Genomic DNA, 22,657 nt, shown 5'->3' with positions numbered 1-22,657 from the left:
GTACCTGAGTAAGAACGGACATTACCATTTTAAACCTAGCCAGTGTCCCCTGAGTGACTTGCCACAAGAGGTCAGAACAGGGTGAGAGCCCCGGGCATAAGGGGCAGGACAGAGGAGAGCCCCCGGCATCGTCCCTCGTGGGCAGCACCAGCCCCCCAGTCCCCAGCCGGAAGGCGGCGGTGCCCACGGGGGAGCGCCAGGAGAGGATCATTTTGACGTGCCGGGGGATTCCCCCGGGGGCCCCCCTGGGTCGCGCTCTGATTGGCTGCCGCGCTCCCCTAGCCCCGGCCGTGTCAGAGCGCGCCGCGGCCAGCTGGTCCGCGGCCAGCAGGGCCGCCCGGGCTTCCCCCGGCCACGCCCCCCGCCGGGCCGCCGGCCAATGGGAGGCCAGGCCGCTGTCACTAAAGGCCTACGGGCCGGGCCGGCAGGCAGCTGGGCCAGCGCCATGGGGCTGCTCCTGGGCAGGCTGCGAGCCGCGCTGAGCGGGTTCTTCGGGCTGCAGGCTCGGGTCCTGCTGCTGGGGCTGGACCACGCCGGGAAAACCCCCTTCCCCGGCGCTACCGGCTGAAGCTGAACGAGACGCTCCCCACCATCCCCACCCTGGGCTTCCACGTGGAGACGGTGGCGCCCGTCCGCGACGTGCCCGTCACCCTGTGGGACGTGCGGGGCCAGGCCCGGATCAGGGCCCTCGGGCGACCCTACCACGGCCACACGGACGGGCCGGAGTTCGCGGCGGGCAGCGCCGACGCGCAGCGGCTGGGGGAGGCCGGGTGGGAGCTGGGACCCTGCTGGAGGCTGAGGACTTGTAGGGGGTGCCCCGGTGCTGCTGGCGGACAAGCAGGACCTGCCCGGTGCCCGGTCCTGCGCGGAGCTGGCGGAGGAGCTGGGCTTGAGGAAGCTGCGTGGGCTGCTGCGCCGAGAGCGGGCCGGGGCTGCCCGGGGCGCTGGAGAAGCTGGCTGAGCTGGTGAAGCGCTACCGGGGGGCCCGGGGGCTCTGAGAGCGCAGGCTGGAGAACAGGCCCCAAGGCCAGCCTGGGTCGCCCCTTGGCACGTTTCCAAAGAGGGGCCGTTGTGCTGCCCCCACGCCCGAGAGACGCCCCCGATGAGCAGCCGCAAGCCGCGATGTCCCCCGTCAGGTCCCGCCTCCGAGCTCGCCAGGGCTGCGGCGCCTGCCAACGCGGGAGCTGGGCCGGACACTGGCCAGCGCTGTGGCCTGGGTCCCTTCTGCAGCCATTGGCTTGGACTGAGACTGGCAGCTCCTTGGGGCAGGGCCTGGCTCCGCGCCCTGTGTCCCTACAGCGCCCTGGGGCCTGCTCCCAGCCTGGGGCTGCCCGGGGCGATGGTGCGCCAGGAGAGCCCGACCGGCAGACGCTGGCCAGCCCGCTTGGACCAGCAGCCCCCTGGATCCCTGCGAACAGATCCAGCGAGCGTGGGGACTGTCTGAACGGGGCAGCGAGGCACAAAGCCATAGAGATGCTGGAATAAAGGACCCTCAGGAGCCCTGAACCTCTGAGCTAAGAGGGACCCGCGTCTCCACCTCCAAATCCTGCCAGTTTCCGCGAGAGTTTCTTCAATAGCCACTAGGTGCCAGCAGCTTTCAATTTATCGTCCTGCCTCCCTGCTTGTCCTGGCCAGATCCTGCCCATAGCATGGAGGGGTGCGGGGCGCGGGGCCGTAGTGGAGATCCAGCCCCATAGCGCAGAGCTGTGGGGCGCGGGGCCCTCTTGCAGATCCGGCCGGGGGCACAGATCCGGTGCTGTCGCTCCCGGCAGGGAGAGGAGCACAAGCCCTGTCCTGCAGAGGAGCTGCCCCGATCGCCTGGATTCGCCCCTGGGCTAGCCCTGGCCCTTGGCTTCCAGCTGAGTGTTCATTTCTTCCGTTTCGCAGGCCCGGGCCGGGAGCGATGGCGCTGGGCCGGGCTCCTGGGAGAAAGGCGCTGCCCAGTGGCCCGTTTCTCCAGTGCTGAGATGGGAGACATTCCCCGGCGCTGCAGGGCCTGGGGTGGAGGTTCCCGGGCGTGTTCCCGAGTCAGCGCTGAGCCCCAGGCTCTCTGTGGGCCAGGCCCTTCCCCCGCACGGAGGAGGGAGGGTCCCTGCTGGCAGACTCTGTCCCAGGCCGGCGGGCACTGGGGGCCCTGTGCTGCTGGCTGGGCGTCGATTGGCAGAGCCTAGAGCGCTGGGCAGACCGACCTTTGGGGAGGTTGGCAGAGGGAGGCTGTTAGTTCCCCTGTCCAGGCCAAACCCCGATGTGGGCAGCTCCCTTCCCCCGGCTTGGTCACTGCAGGGTGGGATTCTCCTTCACTTCCTGTCCCAAACGGCTGCGGGGGGGGGGGGGGGGAGGTCCCTGAGATCTCAGACCTGCCCCTAGCTTCCCCCAGCAAGCAGCTCAAAGCCCCTGTAGCCGGCGCTGATCCGGGAGAGGGACACAGAACCAGGCCCCTGGTGTGTCCTGGGCTGGGCTCCGGGGGCTTTTGTCAGCTTGGTCTCCGCCTCCGGCCTGCTGGGCACCCAGGAATGCAGGGAACCCTCTGCCTGGCAGGTGCCCAGTGCCCTGCGGCACGACGGACCCGGGCAGCTCCCTGGGCTGCTCAGGAGGCCACACCCGGGTTGTTTTTGCCACGCTGGGCTGGGCAGGCAGCGGGGCCTGGGCTGCTGGACATGGACGGTCCCCTCTGAGCCCAGAGGTGGGGCCTGTCTGCCGTCGGGCCCCGGGGGACAGCTCGCCTCGCTGTTCCCTCGCGCTCGCCCTGTGATCTCCATCAGCATTGGCAGAATCAAAGCGCTGTTTAAAATGCTGATAGTTTCCGACCTCATGGCTGTGAAGAAACCCAGAGCTGGGCTGAGCCTGCCACTGACTGGCTGCCAGGTCCCACTTCCCTCCCTGTGCTGCGTGTTAGTGCGGTGCCATGTACCTGAGACATAGCTAACCCACCCCAGAGGTGGCTGCATTTGAGGGCCAGGTGCAGCAAAGCCCGGGTATAGCCATGGGGCTTCCAAACTCTGAGTGCTTCTTGGGCTGGAAGAGCCCAGACGATGTTACTGTTTATCCACATGGAGTCATGGCAGGACCAGCTCCAGCTCCGGAGTGAAAGGCAGAGCTGGGCTGATTTTGCCCTGATTTCACCTGCAGGAGAACAGGCCAGGAAGCAGGAGAACTGGGGTGCAAAGGAAGTGCCAGGAATGCTCCCATTTGCTTCAGTCCAGGAAAAGGGGTGACAAGTCCCCGGTGTCATGGTGCTGCGGGCAGGCATCCAGCAGAAAGGGCAGCAGGTTGGCCAGGCCTCAGCTGCCACCCACTGCCCCCATGCTGCCGTACAGTGGGTGAGCAGCAGTGGTTCTGGGCCTCCTAGGAATGCTCCATGCTGCCTGCAGATCTGCTGAGGCCAGAGAAGCTTCACTTTGCTTCTCTCCACCGAGAGAATCTGATTCTGAACACACCCCGCCCCCCCCCCCCCACCACCACACCTGGCCATGGCCCCTGCAGCTCCCAGGGCAAGCAGGGGTCTCAGTCCCCAGGGGAGGCAGTCTCACATGTCACTCAGTGACCCCCCTGCATGGCTGCATCAGGACGGCCCGGCTGGATCCCCCAGCTGGGCCACGTGGTGGCCATGAGCTGGGCAAGGCCTGGGAGGCGCCAGCCTTGAGCCAAACCCAAACAGACACCCGGCCCCGCGGCTCCTTATCGGCCCCCAGCAGTGGGGCTGGGGGGCTGTTGTGTCTGCACGGCTGCCAAGGGAACAAAGTGTGCAGGATGGGGCCTGGTCCGCTGGTCCGCCAGGCCCTGCCCCCGCTCCAGGCCTGGAGGCTGATCCCCAGGGGCCTCGCTCCTGGCCCTTCCCCCAGGGGAAGGGACCAGACCCCGCTGGCTCCTGCTCTCTACCCAGCTCCAGAGGAGCAGGGGGCTGCACTGGGGTCTCTCTCCCACACACCTGCAGCCCCTGCACACTTTGCATCCAGCCCGAGACAGCTGCACCAGCGGATGCCTCCCCTTTTCCCCTCTGTGCCCAGCCCCAGGATGCTCCCCCACCCCCAGCTCGGGGCGGGGGGTCAGAGCTCCCTGGGACTAGAGAGGGTGGCTTGGAGCTCTGCCCACCCCTCCTCACGAGGCATCAGCCTCCTCTACCCTCCGCGGCCCACCACTCGCTCGCTGACACCCGCGGCCCACCCCCCGCCATCCTACCGCTTGCTCTCTGACACCCGCGGCCCACCCCCCGCCATCCCACCGCTCGCTCCCTAACGCCCAAGGCCCACCCTCCCGCCATCCCACCGCTCACTCGCTGAGACCAACGGCCCACCCCCCACCATCCCACCGCTCACTTGCTGAGACCTGTGGCCCACCGCTCGCCATCCCACCACTCGCTCCCTGAGACCTGCGGGCTGCCACCAAGCCCAGTTACTTGCCCTGGTCGCTCTCTGCCCGTTCAGCTTCCTGCAGGGGCATGGCAGGGCCATACCTGGTGTGCTGGGGAGGGCCAAGACTGGGCAAGTTTCATGCACACAGATCTGCCAGTGCCCCTCACTCCCGACCCGCAGGCTGCCCTCTGCTATCCCAGCCCTGGCTGCCCCCTGCCCCGAGCTCTGCCAATGCCCCTCCCCTCCCCCGCTATAACAGCTCTGGTCAACCCCTGCAACTCTGCGGGTGCCCCTCAAGACTGGTCTGCGTTTACTGCCCAGTCCCCTTTCCGCCCCTGCATGGCTGGGCTGGGACCAGCTCCTTTCCCCGCGCTGCCAAATGCCGGTTGGGGGGGGGCTCATTTGTGCCCCAGCTCCAAGCCCTTGTATCCCCAAGCAGCCTCTTTGCAACATGCAGGTTGGGGTCAGGTGACCTGACCCTCAGTGAGGGGCAGCCCAGCCCCCCACACCTGCCAACGGTGCCACCTGGCAGGAGGGGGATGCTGGAGCTGCAGCCAGGCCCGATCCCGCCCAGCGCTGAGGAGGGTGCTCAGGGCCCTGCCGGCTGAGGTCCCAGGGAGGAGCCGAAGCCAGGCCAGGGGCGTGTCCGAGCCGGGGGCGGGGGGGAGGTGGTGTGATAACAGCGCAGGGCGAGGTGCCAAAGGTTAGCCCTGAGCGCTGTGTCTCACAGGGAGGCGCATTCCTACGCGGAGGGCAGACAGAGCGAGCCCACGGCACCAGTCAGCTGCCCAGCGCCCAGGGCAGCCCGCGCCCAGCATAGCACCATGGGGACCCCCCAGGGCAGCCACTGCCTGAGCGTCCTGTTGCTGGTGGGGGTCTGGGCTCCCCCCAGCATGGCCCAGTGGTTCTTGCTGGGCTCCCGGCTGACGACAACATCCCCGCCCATGACCACCGCTGGCCCAACAGCTGCACAGCGCCCCCCAGAGGAGGGGGAAGGTAGGTGCCTGTGGTGACCCCTGGGGGGGGTGGAAGGGACATCCCCCCTGCCCACCATCCGTGCACCTTACAGCACACAGGGGGTGCTACAGACCAGCCATGGGGCAAAACAGGGCAGGAGCCCAGCCACCTCCACCAGCTGGTATGGGAGGGGGTGAGATGGGAGGGGAGTGGGGGCCTAGTTAGAGCAGGGGAGGGCTGGGAGCCAGGACTCCTGGCTTCTGTTCTCAGCTCTGCCACTGACTCACTGAAAAAGTCCCTTCCCTGCTCCATGCCTTAGTTTCCCTGTGATGACCCTGAGGCTCACTCCTTTGGGTGGGCAGTGTTGATTCTGGGGGGCCAGCTGGAGACACCCTGGGGCCTGATTCCCAAGGGACTGAGCATCCCACAGCTCCTGCTGACCTCAGCTCTTGAATCAGCCAGGTCCCCCCAAACTGCGGGCACACTGGCCGATGCTGCCCCCGGTGTCATGCATGCGAGCGTGCCAGGGCGCAGAGCATGGCCGTGGGCTCCCACAGCCAACCTGCTCCGCTCCATTTGCAATCGGGGCAAGCCACAGGGTGTGCAGGCAAAGGTGAGTGGGCACCTGGGTGGGGTGCCACAAGGAGCTTGAGCTTGTGTTTCCCTGGGACCTCCCTCTGCAGGGAGCACTGGCTCATGGCAGAGGGACCTTCTGTGGCATACAGCTCTGCCTGTGCCCATCCTCTGGGTCCCCCGGCACCGCCAGGCCTGAGCTGTCCCACCCTGGGCAAGCGTGCTCAGTCTGTCTGGCACCCAGGGTGCCCAGTATGAGCAGAGGGGCTGAGAGCACGGCTGGCGCATGGGGAGGGATCCGGCCCCAGGGGGGACTCTCAACCCCTCACAGCCACTGGCTCTGGGGCTCTGGGAGTCACCCAGGCTGCTCCATGTGGCTGGGGCTGGTCCCATGGAGCCCATCCTGACCCCCAAGTTCTGCCCTAGCTAGGACAAACGCTCGCCTTTTTGCTGCAAGGACATGGATCCAGGCCACGGTCTGCCCTGTTCCCCCCCCCCCCCAGCCCCACACCCTGTGTCCAGGGGGGACGGAGCCAACACCCAACAGCTCCCTGCCGATGCCATGCTGCCAAGGGGGGCCTGGCACAGACACCGCTCCCAGCCCACCTGCCCTTGGCTGTTTCAGACAGGGACGCTGGCAACACAGAGCCAACGCCGAAAATCCTGCTGAGCAAACCCCCCCTGGGGCCAGCCCCCCCGAGCCAATCGCTGGCGCTCAAGGAGGCTGCAGGGGGTGGGACGCAGGCCCCCCTGGAAACACGAGACCAGGTGCGTTGGGGGAGGTAGCGAGTGGGGAGGGTCCATGTGGGGAGAGATTGTGGGTGTGCGAGAGTGACTGTGTGTGCGGCCAACATCACATTGCTGAGTGTGCGGCAGGGATGGCGGACACGTGGGGCTGAGCGGGGAGTGGATGGGTAGGGGTGCATTGGGGGGATGGAGGGGTCCGTGGCGGGGAGTACTCTCACACTCTTTACAAGGCAGAGCAAGCGCTGTGGAGGGGCAGGTGAGCTTTGCCTGGCCCCCACGTGCTGATTCCCCTTGCTCTCCCCTGGGGCTGCTTTCCCGGCCCGGCTGCAGTGTGCCTGGGGCAGGGCTCGGGCAGGCCAGTGAATCCCAATGCAGTGGGCAAAGCTCTGGCACATGCTGGGCAGGAGCTATGAACTCTGCAGGTCCCTAAGGGCTCTGTCCCGTCCCCTTCACGGGCTGGGCTGGGCCCACATTTTAGTGCCAGGAGGCAGAGTCCAAGGTCCCAAGGTTGCTCGAGCCAGCTATACTCCAATACCGAGCCCCTGGTTGTGCCCCAATACCCAGCCACCCCCTGATACCCAGCCGCACCCCAATACCCAGCCGCACCCCAATACCCAGCCACCCCCCAATACCCAGCAGCCCAGCCGCACCCTGACACCCAGCCACATCCCAATACCCAGCCCCCCACCACACCCGGATATCCAGCCCCCTGCTGCTCACAGAGGCTCAGTTCCCCCAATCATGCCCCAGTGCCCAGCCCCCAGCTGTGCCCTGATCCCCAGCCCACCCCATACCCCCACCGACTGGGGCCTGTCTTCCAGTTAATCAGTTTCCTCTGCCCTTGTCCTTCCCCCTTATCTCAGGGCCCCGCAGGCCAGACACAATAGCCCCCCCGCCCGCCACCCTCCCCAGGGCTCAGCAGCTCAGCCCTTTGCCAGGTAAAATGGTATTTTGCTGCTGTTTTTCTGGCTTTTGGACTGGATCTGCTGAGAACCCCCCTGAGGCCCCCCTGCCTCTGCATTGGTCCCTCCCTCGCTTGGACGGGAGGCCCCCACCCCAGCCCCAAGAGCCCCAGTGGGGACGGGGGGCCGCTGGGCTCAAGGGCTCTGTGGATTCTGCACATCACTCCCCCTGCTCAGAGAGCCCCCACGTGCAGCTCTCCCCCCTCCCAACCCAGCCCTGATGCCTCAGTGATGGGCGGCTGAAGGGCCCTCAGAAAGCTGCCCCTGCACCAGAGGGGGCGGGCAAGCAGGGCGTGGAGAGGGCAGGGAGCCTGGGGACGCATGGCTCACTGGGCCTGCTAGAGCAGTGGTTCTCAGGCTATTTATCAGTGTGGGCCGCATATGCCAGGACCTGGACCCGAGACCCCATCGCGCACGGGGCCAAGCAGCCGGAACCTGGACCCTGCTGAACGGGGCCGGGACCTGGACCCCAGAGCCCACCACGCACGGTGCTGGACAGCCAGAACCCAAACCCCGCCAGGCAGCCAGAACCCAGACTTTTATTTAGCACATAGCTGGGCCACAGTTTATACTAATTGGGCTATGACTCCAGAGGGAGGGAACAAGGCAGCTGTACCACCCCCAAGCTCTTCAGCGAGTGCAGACGGATAGCAAGGGGCTGGCTGGCACCCTTGGCTCTGATTCCCTGGCACTGGGCAGCCCCAGGCTGGGTGTCTAGGGCTGTCTAGGGGGCTTTGGCCCAGCCAGCCTCCGTGGGAGGAGAGAGCACTTTACGGCTAGGGTGCAAGCAGGAAGGGAGGGGAGAGCAAAGCAGGATGAGTAAGCGCATGCAAATCAGGCAGCCAAGCCCCACTCTGCCAGCAGCCGGTGGCAATGGTAAGGGCCCAGATGGCTGCCCCATGGGGCCGGAGGAGGCAGGACTGGGCTCTCCAGGGAGTGAGGAGCTGACAGGGGAATGGGGCTGGGACTGATTTTGCCACCCATGGCCCCGTCTCTCCTAGACGCCTCCAGTCCCTGCTGCCCGCCCCTCCCCAGGGCTCTTCGAGGGGAGCGCGGAGGAGGAAGAGGAGTTCCTGCAGATCAAGGTAAGAGGGGGGAATCTACCGCCCGGCTCTCTCTAGGAGCCGATGGTGTGGGCCTGTCCTCAGCTGGATGGACACATGGTCGCTCTCTCTCCGTCCTCCCGGCTCCGCACTGCCCTGCACCCCTCCAGCCTGTCCCGTCCCAGGAACGGGCCCTTTCCAGCCAGGCAGGGCCGGCTCTGGCCTTGGAGCCTCTTCCTTCACCCTTCTGGGCAGCCGGGGCTCTGAGGCCTGCCAGGGCCACTGCCAACATGAGAGAGCCCAGGGGTCCTCCAGAACCGGGGTGGGATCCCCTGCAGAGGATGGCAGCAGATGGAGACTTTTCAGTTAGGTGACTCCAGCTCACCTCTGCCACTGCCCCCCTCGGGGGCTGCTCTGGCTGGACGAGAGCAAAGGGACACGTGCCAGCCCGGCTGAGATACTCTGCCCTCCCCACCGGGTGGGCACCTCTGCCAGCAGTGCCTCTAGGTTCAAGGGGGGGCCGCGGTGATGGTGCCGACACGCCATCTCTCTCCGCTTTCTCACAGGGAACTGCAAAGGAGCCGACACCAGCAGTGCCCACCCCCCGGGCAGCTGCCACCCTTCCCCAGGTGAGTGGTGGGAAGGGGCCCTTCCTGGCACAGCCTGCCCTGGGCTGAGCACCAGCCGCTCATGCAGGGGCAGGAGCAGAGCCGGGGCTCAAGGAGTATCCATACCAACCCTCCCCTTAATTGCCCTTCGACTGCTGTGAAGCTAACCGTGCCAGCAGCCCCCCAGAGCCCCGCCAGGGTGGACCCCGCTGCTGCACGGGTACCAGGCCTCCTGCAGAGAGGGGAGCCGCTGTGGCTGTACCAGCAGAACGAGGGGGTTTCCAGTCCAGCCCTCCCCCCACTCTGCCACCCCAGATCTCCCTTGCTCTGCCCCGTGACCCCCTGAAGCCCAGCGGGGATGGGGCTGGTACTGCGCCCGGTCAGCGCCCACGGCACTCAAGGCTGTTTCCGTCTCATAGGCAACTGGTAACCTCTCGCAGTGCATCTGCCCAGCCGTCCCCGGCCCCCCTGGGCCTCCTGGCCCAAAGGTAGGAAGGAAGGGGGTTGTGGAGGGCTGTGTTCTGGGGCACAGGGATGGGGCCCCCAGTGCGTTTGGGGTCCCCAGGCCCTCGAGAGCTTGGCTTTGAAGGGTGCTGGGTTTTCAGAGGCTCTCTGGGGCCACACACACCCTTTCCCCTCCCCGGATTCAGGCTGGGGCTTTTTGAGGGGGTGTTTGCTTACAGAACCCCCCGTTCCATCGCTAGCCAGAAAGCAGCGAGCACCATGGCCTGGGGGTGGCACATCCCCCTCCCCACGCAGGCCGTCTGCCAGGCCTGAACCTGGCACCACCGGGGGCCAGGCTGGCATGGCTGCTGCGTGAGCAGCTCCCGCCAAGGCAGCCAGTGCCTGGCCGCTAGCGGGGGACAGACCCATGCCAGGCTGCGCCCGCTCCTGCCCCTCTCTCTGGGACCAGCAGAGGAACGGGACCCCCTCGAGCGCTGGCGGTTCCCAAGCGGGTTCCAACGTGGACAGAGCCGGTTCCCAGTGGCGCGGGGTGGGGGCTGGAGGGCAGGGGCTCAGCCCATCCACTGCGTATCTTCACCCCAACAGGGAGAAAAAGGAGAGCGGGGGCCCCCGGGGGAAAGAGGCCTGCCGGGATTCTCTGGGGAGCGAGGCCAGGCGGGGAGCCCAGGGCAGCCTGGCCTCCAGGGGCCGCCCGGTCTCCCTGGGCCTCCAGGCGTGCCGGGGCTGGCAGCTGGCACCGAAGGGCCGGAGGGATCTGAGAACGAGGTGAGGGCAGGATGGAGTGTCTGAGGTTTCAGCCTGCTGGGGGGGGCCTCGGGAGTTCTGGGGCTTGGGAAAGTGAGAGGGAGAGCAGAGACCACGTGGGAGGGGAGAGCTGGGGGGCGGCCGGCTGGATCAGGGCCAAGTTATCCTTAATCTGCCCGCAAAGTCCCAGCGGGGGCCGCAGTGGGACAGGGGCCAGTGTGGGAGGTGGAGCAGGGCAGGGGCCGTGGGGGCAGGGCAGAGGCAGTAGGGGTGGAGCAGGGCCACGGGAGCAGGGCCTCAGGGGCAGGGCCGTGGGGCCAGTGTGGAAGAGGAGGGGGCTGCAATGGGGGCAAAGCAGGTGCAATGGGCGATGGGGTGGCTGGCACCATAGAAGTGGCTCTGCGGTATCTCTTCTCTCTCCTGCCAGCTGACAAAGCAGCCACTCATGCCCAGCGTGGCAGGGCCACCTGGACCCCAGGGTTTGCCCGGTTACCAAGGGCCTCCAGGCCCCCAAGGCTACCCAGGACATGAAGGCATCCAAGGCCCCCCTGGACCGCCAGGCCGCGAAGGGCAGCAAGGACCTCCTGGCCCTCCAGGGCCACTTGGGGTCCCAGGGCCGCCAGGCTTCCAAGGCCCCCCAGGGCCCGACGGCCCCCTCGGGCTTCCAGGACTCTCAGGACCTCCAGGAGCTCCAGGGCGTGAAGGGCCCCCAGGTCCTGCGGGGCCTATGCCACCACCAGGAAACCCGGGGCCTGCCGGAGAGCCAGGATACCCCGGGCCAAAGGTAACAGGCCATTCGGGCCAAGGGGGGCACAGGGTGTCACGGAGCGATGCTCTGGAACTGCTCCCTACGAAGCCAGGCAGGACTCTGGGGAAGTCTCCTCTCTGGGAGCAGCCTGTCTGCAGGACACACAGCTCACCCGGCTTCCACCTTCCTGGGTCCGACCTCGGAGCATTCAGCATCCTCTGCCCCTCCGTGCGCTTCCCACAGCCAGTCCGCCCAGCCGGGGTCCTGGGGAAGCCAGAGGGTCCTGCCCCTCAACTCCGCAGTCAGACGTGACTCTCAGCCAGCCAGTAAAACAGAAGGTTTATTAGATGACAGGAACATGGTTTAACACAGAGTTTGTAGGTGCAGAGAACAGGACCCCTCAGCAGGGTCCATTTTGGGGGGCAGTGAGCCAGACAACCCCGTCTGCCCTTCACTCCATGTCCCCAGCTAGCCCCAAACTGAAACTCCCTCCAGCCCCTCCTCCTCTGGGCTTTGTCCCTTTCCCGGGCCAGGAGGTCACCTGGTTCCTTTGTTCTCCAACCCTTTAGCTCTCACCTGGCAGGGGGGAAGGGCCCAGGCCATCAGTTGCCAGGAGACAGAGTGTCGGCCATTTATGTATCCTGGCCCTTTGCTCTGCAACAATTACACCCCCTTATCCCACCACCTAGAGACTTAAGACATGCATAGGGGAAACTGAGGCACCCCTACAGTATTCAGAGGAAACATTAAAAACAGTCCCACTTCGTCACACAGGGCCATCACCAGGGCAGCATGGGAGGGCCTGGCCCAAGGCAGCAGGTGCCAAGCTGGACCCACCGTGGCACCGCTGCTCAGACCAACATGACGATGGGTTGTCCCTGGAGAGGGGAGTGTGGTCAGGATTCCGGGGTTCTGCTCCCAGCTCCGTCACTGCAAGTAGTCATTTCCCTACTCCGTGCCTCAGTTTCCCCAGCTGTGCCACGCTGCCCCCCCAGGCAGTGTTTGCAGAGCGCTGGGTCCTGCAGACGGGCCGGGGTCGTGTGTTCTTGGCTATTTCACCCCCTGCGCTGTGTCCCTTCAGGGCGAGACAGGTGATCTTGGCCAGCCCGGCCCTCCAGGTAGCCCCGGCTTGATGGGAGAGAAGGGCTCCCTAGGTCCGCCCGGGCCCATGGGGCCACCAGGACCACCCGGGGAGAACAGGGTGAGTGGGCGTGAACTCGGTCGCGTCTCGCCTGCCTGCCAGTGCCTGGAGCTCCCAGAGACACCCATGGGAGCATTGCTGTCATGCCAGGATTTGGGGGGTCCTTGGCCCTGTGGGGGGGGGGCACAGGGGTTGCAATGGGGGGAGCTCACACGCTGGCAGCTGTGGCCATGAGTGGGGGATCCGGGGCGGATATGTTTCACGGTCCCTTTGTGCTCATGTAAAAGGCGAGCTGAGTTGTGTGGGGTGGGTCTGGCCCGCCCCCCGTGCCGTCACGCTGGGCGAGGGCTGTTGGAAAGGCCCAGACTGCCCCTCACAGCTGTGTTCTTCTCACTGCAGTGTGACCCCCACTCTTCAGGGCACCCCAGATGGCCTGGCCCGCCGGGTCCCAAGGTGAGTATGTATAAGAACTGGCAGACAAGGGAGAGCGCCCCCTACTGAGCCCCCTGCCCCACTCCCTGAAGCACAGTGGCCCCTAGCACTGCACTGGGCTACTAATACCCTTTCCTGCAGCCTTGGTAATCAGTACGGGTAACCCGCCTCCCCCCTCCTCCCCACACTGGTTGTTCTGAGCCACCCCACGTGGGCTCTGGGGCAGAGAGGAAAGTCCGAAAGTCCATCTTCAGAACTGCAGCGCTTGGCTCCCGCACCCCATCTGTGCCCCCCCCGGCACGCGGCTCCCACTCTCGGCGGGAGATTTCCCAGGAATAACCCGCATGTTTGGAGGAGTCCGGGACAGTCCGGCCATGAGGTGTGCAAAGACAGGCAGAGATCACCGCCGGTGCAAGAGGGACCCTGCCTCCGTCCCGTCACCCCCTGTTCTGTTCCTGGCCCAGTGGTACAACCCCCTAGTGCTGCTTTCCTTCCTCCACTTTTAACCCTTCACTGGAGCTCCCTTTTGCTGTGCCCAAGAGACGTGCACGGGCTGTCAAATACTCCACTCTGGTCTGAGCGCTGGGCTCCTGGCTCCAGCACCAACCCTGCCATGGGACCCCGGGCAAGCCACTCCAGCGCTCTGTGCCTCAGTTTCCCCGTGTGTATGAGAGGATGGCTCCCACTTCCCAGGATCAGTGGGGCTGAGCCAGTGGGGTCTGTGAACCCCACTGAGAGCCGGGCCTCTGATGGGACTGTCTCCTTTTTGTACAGGGTGAAAAGGGAGACCCCGGAGAGCAGGTGAGTAGCCATGGAAACATGGCGGGCAGCCAGCTGTGCCACGCACGGCCCCGGCAGCACTGGGGCTGGCATAATGCAGGCAGCCATTGGGAAAGGTTGCCCAGGGCGCTTCCACCCTGAGACCCAGCACCCGATGCTGTTCCATCCCTCGGCCAACGCCCCTTCGCCTGGACCCACTGCAGGATAGGGACTTGCCTGAGCACAGACCACCACGGCTGGGCCAAATCCACTGTGGGGTTGGATGGGAGCCAGACAGAGACTGGCCAACTCATTTCCCTTGTGAACTAAGCCCAATTTCCAAAGCCGAGGGGCTAGTGCAGCGAGTCACAGTACCCCAGCTCCCCACATGCCTGGCCCCTGCCCTCCTGTGCCCAGTGGAGATCACGGCCCCTCTCTCTTTCTCTTTGCTGGCTCACCAGGGATGCCGCAGCTGTCCCGGGGAGGCCGGGGTCCTGCCACGCCACCCTTTCTTCCCCAGCTCCAGGGGCCCGTATGGATCCTGGGTGCCACTGACATACCAAGAGGTTTGTCCAAAGTTGTTTGTGTGTTCTGGGGAGGGCTGTCAGTGCCACGAGGCCGGGGCATGGGGACTGTTTGTGGGCAGGGAAGGAGCCCCTCACCTGCCTCTGCCACACTGCAGCTGGATCCCCAGCTACTGGAGCCAACCCAGCACCCCTGCCTGGCCCATCGCCCCCACAACAGCCCAGCCAAGCCCCCGCAAGGCAAGGGGCATAGCATTGGCGCACCCAGCGAGTGCCACCCTTCCTGTGAGCCCGAGGCCAGGGGAGACGGACAGCCGACCTAGGGAGTAAATGGGCTGGACGGCCAATGAGCGTCGCTATATATTCAGGCCCCCTCCCCTGACCTGCACCCAACCTGTCCACAGGAGACTCCCCCTGTTCTCTCTCTCCCTCTACAGAATGGCAAAGTAGAGACGGAGATTTACGGTGCAGTCGTCCCCCATGTGAGTTGTGGCCTGGGTCTTGTCTCCACAGCCTGAGGGGCCCATGGGCTGGGACGGGCTCAGACCTTTCCTGCACTCCAGGGCCCGGCGCACCACGGACTCCGTGAGGCTGGGTGCTGCCCTGTTGTTTGCAGGAGGCCCCGGGGGAGGGTTTCCTGGGGGCTTGGAGATCCTAGACTGGGCAGGAAGCGGGGCACTGAGTGGAGGAATCCAGCTGGCTGGGGAGGAGAATGAGGCAGGGTTGAAGCAGGGCCGTGAGAGAGCAGAGGGAGGGTGCCCAGTGAGCAGGACAGGGGAGGCTCGGGGGAAAAGCCAGGGGACAGGTGGGGACGGGAGGGCAGGGAGATGACAGGCAGGCCCTGGTCTGGTAGCACCCTCCTCCCTGGGACATGCAGCACCAGCCCACTAACACATCCATGGCCAATTCTGTGCTGATCTTTATTTCAGGGTCCCCCCGGAGCACCAGGCCCCCCCGGCCCACCAGGGCCCCCCGGCCCACCAGGCGTCCTCTATTTCAATGTAAGGATCCCGGTCGATGGCTGGGCATGCGTTTGCGCCCGTGCTCGGTTCCCGGACTCAATGCAAACCAGCCTGTCTTTGATTTCAGAGGGTTTATCCCATCCGCACCAAGCCGTTCTGCAAACAGCCGGTAAGACATGGGCCTCCTGGGCCCCCTGCCAGCCTCCCCTGCTGCCCACAGCCAGACCCAGGGCAGCAGTGGGATCGTGGAGGGACTAGGGACCCCAAGTCTTTGAGGCTGCTCAGCTCCTGACTAGGGTGCCTGGGGCAGAGGGCAGGGCTGGTTCCTGTGGCAGGCCCTTCCTCTGACCGCCCAGGCCTGTGCTCTCTTGCGGCTCATGGCTCAGGCACTGTTTGGATCTGCCGCTCGTCCCCCTGTAAGCCCAGGGCCTGCTCAGCCAAGTGTGCAAATCACCCTTCGCCCCTCCTCGGGCTGGAAATACCCTGCCAGGGCGGCTCTCGCGCTTCCCCCCGGGGGGATGAGCTCGGGTAGCTATGGCTAGACAGGAGGAATGGCTTCTGCCCCAGCCCCTCCCCCGCTCGCCATCCCAGCTGCCCTGAGATGGGCCCGTCTTGTCTGCGATGGTCTCGCGCTGATAGATCCACGTTTACTTGTTTTTTCCAGGTGGCCCACAACACAGCTGGGATCTCAGGTAGGGACATTGCTCTCGGCATTTCAGGGGGGCCACGGACCAGATTTCAGGCCCCGCTAGCAAAGTAATGGACCCTCCTTGGCCTCCCCTTACCCGTCCCGCGCTCCCCTGGCCACTGACTCCCAGGGCACGTGGGTGGCACATGAAGTGCTTCCAGGAGCCCACTGCAGAATATTTCCAGGGGAAGGTCTGTAGCTCTCTGAGCTGCCTCTGGGCTGACCCAAAGCCCTCCTGGAGTCAGTGGGTGTCTTTCCGCGGGCTCCCGTGAGCTCTGCCTCAGCGTCTCGGCGATGGTGCTGCCCACACACGGCCCCATGAGACAGCTGGGCTCACAAGCAAGGCCTTGTCCTGGTCTTACTGAGCCCAGGGTAGGCATTGCCCCTTGCCTGGCTGGGACCCTGCGGCCAGCTAGGAGTAGCTGTTAATGAGCAATCTCTGACATCTCCTCCTGATCTCGAGAGGTCTCCCCCCCCCCCGTGATGGGCACTGTGTGAGGACCTCCCCGCTGGCTGAGTGCCGATGGCTCCCTCACACTGTGTGCCCATCATCTCCAGCTTCAGGGCGGCCTTGGGGTTTGCTTTGGATTGAAAAAAATCTGGGAAACGGGAAGACCCAACCAGTGCCCCGCCCCACCCCTGCCAAGGAAGAGCTGGGAAGCGGCACCTTCCTTGAGTTCTTAGCGGGCTACGCCCCTGCGAGAACCTCGCTGGCCGTACCATGGTGTTACTGCTCGGGGCAGCAGGGCTCCAGCTCGGCTTCCCTGCCCAGTGGAGACAAGGGGTTCCTTTACTCCTTAGCCCCAGGGGCCCTTGGAATGGGGCTAGAGCAGGGCTCTCGGACGGAAAGGGCCCCTCTCTGTGCACACCAACCTAGATCCTGCCAGGAGGAGCCACGGGGTGGGTTGCAGGGAGCACGGGTCTGCCCTCCCTGGCCGGCCGGAGCCTTCGCTCAGGTCTGCAGAACCCACCTGTGCAGCGGGAGCCTGACGACTCTGTCTGCTGCTCTCTAGATGCTGAGTCACCTCAGAAGGACGTGCCTGACCCCCCGGCTGACTCCAGGGTGTGTATTGGACTTTGGCATCTTGTAGCATCCCTTGTCTTCCTTCGTGGCAGTGGCTTTCCATGCCCTGAGCAGCCAGGGGCAGGGGTGGCAGAGACAGCTAGGACTGGCCAGCGCAAATGAGGAGACTCGTCCCTAAGGGCACCTCTACCACGTCCCAGGGACGTCAATCAGCTGCAGCAAACTGCCTCCATACACCCCTCAAACCGTGTGGCAAGCATGTTGGCACGCCCACATCCCGGGCATCGTGGGGCTTCGAACGCATCCGCTCCCTGGCGTCCAGCACCATGGGTGGGAGCTGGGGTTTCGGGTTATCTGCATGGGGGAGACAGCACTGGCCCCAAGCACAGGACCCGTCCCAGGTGTCGCAACCTGCTGCCGGAGCCGCTGATTGTGCTGGGGGCTGCTGTGCTGGATGGGTCTAGGACACTCCCGGCTGTTGCCAGCTTGGGGGGGTCCAAGTGGCTGATTGGTGGTGCCAGAGCGGGAACGGCCCAGCAGGGCCACGGCTAAGGGTGTTTCTGCGGTCTGGCCGCTAGCCCGTAACTGCTGCTTCTCCCTCCCCCAGCATCACACCTGGGTCTTCAAGTCGAAGGAGCTGATGTTCAAATCCAGCTCGTCCATCCCCGAAGGGAGCCTGGTCTACGTCAGCGATGAGAACAGCGCCTTCATCAGAACCCCGAGAGGCTGGAGCAAGCTCCTGGTATGGGACCAGCCCATCAGGAAATGCCAGACTCCAGATGGCCAGGGCTGGGGTCTCTGGATCTCTAGCAATAGCTAATGCTTGGTGTTCCCATGGCACCTTTCACAGGAAACTGAGGCACAGGGAGAGAAAGTGTGTTGCCCAAACTCATGCAACCTGTCCGTAGTGGAGAATAGAATCCCTGACGTACAGTCCCTGAGATTTGGTATGAAATGGTCCGGTAGCAGCAAAGACAGCGTAGTGAGCTCTTCAATGTGTTTTCATTAATACACCTGCTTACAAGGAGTGTCCAGGAAGAACACGAGTCAAGCCAAGGGGGAAAGGAAAAAAGATCACCAACTTTTGTAGAACTTCTCCAGGTTTCGGGGGGAATTCCCCGCCGACTTCTCTCCTGCCAGGCACTAGGCTCTAAAAGGAAATGTCTGTTTTACTCAAAGATGTTCATTTCCAATAAGAGTCCAGTGGAAAATGGGGACAGGTTTTCCTTAAGGGAACCACGTGTGAATAAAGCTACAGGACTAGATCAAGACCTAACACATCCCTCCCTCTCTCATGTGATTTTGCTCAGCTGGAAGATTCGGATTCCATATTGGCTGGCGATGACCCTTCTGTGTCCACAGAACATCATCAGGTGAGGACTCACTCATGACTAGTACATCTGACCACCACCGCTGACCTGTGTCACCAGAGAGGCCATGCTCGGAGATCCAGGCTATCTGCCCTTGTCTTCACTGTGGAGTTTAGCCACCAGCATTGTCACGTGGATGTGAACTCTGGGCGTGGACAGGGGGCACATGCAGAAGGCTCACACTAGTGCAATGGTTCTACACTAGGGTTTGCACCAGGGTCACTGTCCCCATGTTGAACAGGTCTTGCACACCACGGAGTCAATTATTCCCTGGTGTGGGCAGCTCCAGCTCCATTGACTCCATGGAGTGCTGTCCACATCCAGCTGTGTCCTGAGTTCCTCTTACTCCAACCCCAAGTCCTGAGCACTGACAATGCAGAAATGGGACTCTTCAGCCAGCCGGCCCGGCCTGGCAAGCTGCTTTGCTTCTCAGCGCAGCCTGCCCGGGTCCCTGCAGGGCAGGCTGAGCGCGGGAAGGGTGGGGAAATGGCTCTGCACCGCGAGCGTGGCTGGTCTAGAATTCTCACCAGATGAGAAGCGCAACAGCTGCGGGGTGGCCACTCGCCGGAGGGGTTCAGGCCAGGGAAGGAAAGCGCAGGTGGCCTTTGCACCCCTCCCTCTCCCGAGAAGGGAGATGTGGGGCCGGAAGAAGGCAAGGAATGGGAGGGCCGGCCGCCTCGCCCGGCGCTGGGGCTAAGCGCTCTTGCTCCGGGGATACAGAAGCTCAGACACTGCAGCGATTGGGGGGACAGGTAGCGCGGGAGAGGCCATTCAGGGGTGGGAGCAGAAATGCAACACCGAGCTCAGGGTGGGATGGGCCCCTGGGAATTCATCCATTTCAAGGCCGCAAAGGACAACTCTGACTCCCTGGTCTGCCCTGCTGTATAACACAGGCCTGAACCTCCCTCCATGGAATTCACGCTGCCATGGTAGCCTGGACGAGGGGCTGTGCTCGGCGGGGTCTGTGGAAAGCCCGTTAGTTGGACCCAGTGTGAGATCCGTGGGGCCGGGCCCTTGTCTCCACCAGGCCTGTGACGTGCTGGGCACACCCGAGTCTGCTCCGAATCCCTTGAGGCTAACGCGCTGTGTGTTTCCTAGGTCCCAAAGGAAGGGAGTCAAGCAGCCACCGGGATCCTGCCAACTAGCATCACCGCGAGGGTGCCTTCGGTAAGCCGCGGGCTGGCCTTCCCCTGGGACCCGTTGGGCACCAACGAGGGATCCCTGGGACTCCTGGCTCCCCGTCCTGATGCCTAGGTCCCGCCAGCAATGTGGAGGCAGCTTGCGGGAGGCGGGGTGTCACCCCAGGCTGATCCAAGCTGCAAAGGATCCCCCCGCAGCCCAGCCAGGGGCTGTGATGTAGGATCTGCAGGACCGAGCCCAGGGCCTGTCCAGCCGGCAGCCAGCAGAGCTCTGGCCCACGTGCAGTTACCGTCTCCGCTTCGGGGACCGATGTGCAGCGGCGCTCAGTCCGCCCCAGAGACTCAGCCTTCGGCGGTGTGATCTCTCAGCGCCTGCAGGTGCTGCCCGAGACAGCACCATTAGCACGAGGTTTCATGCCCTGGGCACCCCGTGTGGTTTACAGGCCCCAGAGCATGCGACACCCTTGGGTGCTGGTGCCCTGTTGGAAGACAGAGCCGCTAGAGCTCCCCCCACCCCGCCTGCTCCTGCTAACCCCTCTGCTTTCTCAGCTCCGCCTGGTTGCGCTGAACTTCCCGCTGCCCGGCAATATGAACGGGCTCAGCGGCGCGGACCTGCAGTGCCACAAGCAGTCGCAGGAGGCCCAGCTGTCCAGCACCTTCCGGGCCTTTCTGTCGTCACCCACGCAGAACCTGGTCTCCATCGTGAAAAGGACAGACAGAGCTCTGCCCGTCGTCAACCTGAAGGTGAGTAAGAAAGTCTGATCGCAGCAGCGTTGTCAGGGTGAGCGGCTGCAGCTGCTGGGTCCTTCGCCCACGCCCAGAGTTGGTGCTTAGGAGCCTCCAGGAAAATGGAGAAAAACCTTTCTCAGGGAATCCCAGAAGCTAAAACCCACGGAGCCATCTGGCCCTTCCCCCACAGCAGGACCGTGCCCTATGGCCTGTTCTCCCGGGCACTGTCTAGTGTCCACTGAGAATCCTCCACAGCCAGAGCCATCTCAGAGCCTGGCCCCTCAGCCTGAATGGACCCTGGTCACGCAGAGCAGCCCGTGCCTTCCGGCTTGTTTGCAGTAGAGACCGGTGCATGGGAGTCCCCAGGAATCCACCTGAACCTGGCCTGGTTCAGATCTGGAAACTCAGACCAGGGCTGGCCAATCCCTGGCCCGTGAGCCTGGCTCGCTGCCTGGCCGGCCCGGTACAAGATGAAATCTCTGTGATCGCTCGCACTCAGTCAACCTGATTCCAATGGCAGGGCCAGCTGCTGGCGAAGACCTGGAACTCCCTGTTCGGAGGTGACGGCGCCGCCCGCTTCAACTCGCTGCGCTTTCCCATCTACACCTTCGACGGCCGGAACGTGCTGACGGATCCCAGCTGGTGAGCGCGGGAACGGGAGAGCGTAGCAGCGTGCGAGCAAACTCTGCGCCTGCCCGCAGCACAGCGGGGGGGTGTCGCTGGGGCAGTCGCTGCGGGGAGACCTTAGTGGGGAGGAGATGATGCAAAGAGGTCATTCCTAAGGGACCCTAATTGGCTGACGACCCCCACCCCCAGGTGCAGGATCTGCCCCAGGAGAGCCTTGTAGCAAAGGAGCTGGGGGTGAAAGGGTTTAAACCCTTCCCCAGTAAGTGGCACTTCCAGGAGCTTTGCACAGGATATGTTGGTTGGTTATCTATGGTTATCTTTGACTCTGTTGCATTCATATGAATTAGAACCCCAGGGCTGGGACTCTGTCCCTGGGGGCTGAAGTGCCTGGGAACCAATCAGAAGGGAAGATGTTGTTACATTCGCCTGCCCCCAGCCCCCATAACCTCTGGAGGCAGGGGAGGCTGGGGCTGGCCTCTCAGCTGGGAGGGGAGGCTGTGTGCAGTCTAAGCAGCTCAAGGGTTAACCCCAAAGCTGAACTCTTCAAAAGCAGCCACTGATTTGGGGGCCCCAGCTTGAGCCACGCGCCTAGGGCCGGGTGCGCCAAGCTCCCCTTGACATCCCCTGGAGGGTGGGCACCCAGCACCTCTGAAAATCAGGCCGAGTGGCTTTCTGCTGACCCTCACTGACCCCAGCCTGGCATTGTCTCTTCAGGGCTCACAGGGCAATCTGGCATGGCTCCAGCCAGCGTGGGCACCGAGCCCCAAAGGAGGACTGCCAAGGGTGGCGGGCCAGCCTAGCCGAGGGCTTTGCTTCTCCCCTGACCGAGGGGAAGCTCCTGGCTGAGCAGCGCCACGACTGCTCCCACTCCCTGGTCGTCCTGTGCATGGAGATCAGCTTCCTGTAGCTGCACATGTGGTGATGCGAGCAGCTAGGGGGGCTGTGGACTGGTGATCCCACCATAGCTGGATACAACCAGGAGAGCCGACGGTCACCTGCCAGCCCTGGGCTGCTCTTGGCTCCTGGGCTATTTCACCATTATCCCCCGTAGTGGAGCCAGCCTTGTACCCATAGCCAGAGGGGGCTATCCTTGACCGGGGGGGTCCATATGTGTGGAATAGAGACCAATGGAGAGGCTACTGCGATGCCTCCCGAACTCAGAGCCATGCCACCACCGAGCCATCTCTCCGAGGCATTGGATCTAGTTAGCACTAACCATGGGGCGTCCCCAGGAGAGGGGGCCATTCCCACAAACCAGTGCCCCATTGAGGGTCCAGGCATGCACCGTAGTGAGCACTGGGGTGCAGACGAGAGCTGGGTTTCGGGGCCAGTGTTCTCTGCACTGGGGCTGTTGGGCAGCTCCGCCAGGGACTCTCCGGAAGCTAAAAGCTCTTCTCCTGCCCCCAAGTAGGGGAAACCCACCCGAAGTGGTAGCTGTGCCTCCATGCCCCCTCATTCTGCCTCTGTCAACTCCCAGCCGCTCCCCCCTCCTGCCTCTGCCAGCTTGGGTTTGGGTTCCCAATAGGCAAATGCCCCCCACCCTCCAGCCCAGAGGCTCCATCCCTAGCTGTGGCTTTTACCAGCTGCTGTTCCCGAAGCACTCAGCAGAGAGATGGGGGAAGGCAGGGACTGTGTGCTGGGGTTTTCGGTGTGTATATAGATAGACAGGCCTAATGCAGCCTGTTAATAGTTATCTTTTGGCTGACCAGCATCATGGCAATGTCGGGCTCTGCTAGCTCCAGAGAGATGGGTGTCGTTCTGGACTCTTGGCGGCCACATGCTCAGCCTGTGAGCTGTGAAAACAACTGTGTGCTTTAGCGGGCAATAAACATGTTCAAAGTTTGGGGTTTGGGCCGGTATTTAAGCTCTGAGCATTTGGATTCTAATAGCACCTAGCACTCCCAGGCAGGATACAGACAGAACCAAGAGCTGGCTGCTGCCCCAAAGGCCTTGTATAGGGGGCAGATCTTCACGTGTTCAGTGCCCACCACTAGAGCCAGGTTTTCTCTGCTCCCTTGCCAGGTCTGTCTATGCTGCAGCCGGGAGCCAGCCTGGGTAGACAG

General features: G+C 64.0%; 1 protein-coding gene and 1 pseudogene across 5 annotated transcripts; both read left to right on the top strand.

The window, feature by feature from the left end:
* Nucleotides 1-445: 445 nt before the first annotated feature.
* LOC125626656 (uncharacterized) lies at nucleotides 446-2,331 on the top strand (annotated as a pseudogene).
* LOC125626564 (uncharacterized) lies at nucleotides 2,328-22,436 on the top strand. Of its 5 annotated transcripts, none has more exons than XM_075123606.1 (22): nucleotides 2,328-5,348; nucleotides 6,508-6,650; nucleotides 8,593-8,676; nucleotides 9,201-9,263; nucleotides 9,662-9,730; nucleotides 10,293-10,472; nucleotides 10,879-11,235; nucleotides 12,281-12,400; nucleotides 12,740-12,793; nucleotides 13,547-13,573; nucleotides 13,993-14,097; nucleotides 14,493-14,537; nucleotides 14,985-15,056; nucleotides 15,145-15,186; nucleotides 15,682-15,709; nucleotides 16,719-16,768; nucleotides 17,337-17,471; nucleotides 18,040-18,102; nucleotides 19,198-19,266; nucleotides 19,788-19,982; nucleotides 20,488-20,609; nucleotides 21,309-22,436. In XM_075123606.1, exons 1-22 carry the CDS (start codon nucleotides 5,177-5,179, stop codon nucleotides 21,499-21,501), a joined length of 2,388 nt encoding a protein of 795 aa, XP_074979707.1. In that variant the 5' UTR covers nucleotides 2,328-5,176; the 3' UTR covers nucleotides 21,502-22,436. The 5 variants fall into 5 exon arrangements, with proteins under 5 accessions (XP_074979707.1, XP_074979706.1, XP_074979711.1 ...); XM_075123605.1 differs by having other exon boundaries at nucleotides 14,460-14,537; XM_075123610.1 differs by lacking the exon at nucleotides 13,993-14,097.
* The last annotated feature ends 221 nt before the right edge of the window (nucleotides 22,437-22,657 follow it).

This window comes from Caretta caretta, chromosome 27 (genome assembly GCF_965140235.1).
Source record: "Caretta caretta isolate rCarCar2 chromosome 27, rCarCar1.hap1, whole genome shotgun sequence".
NCBI lineage: Eukaryota > Metazoa > Chordata > Testudines > Cheloniidae > Caretta > Caretta caretta.
Note: the sequence above shows the minus strand (reverse complement) of the source record. Positions and strands in the feature narration are given on the sequence as shown.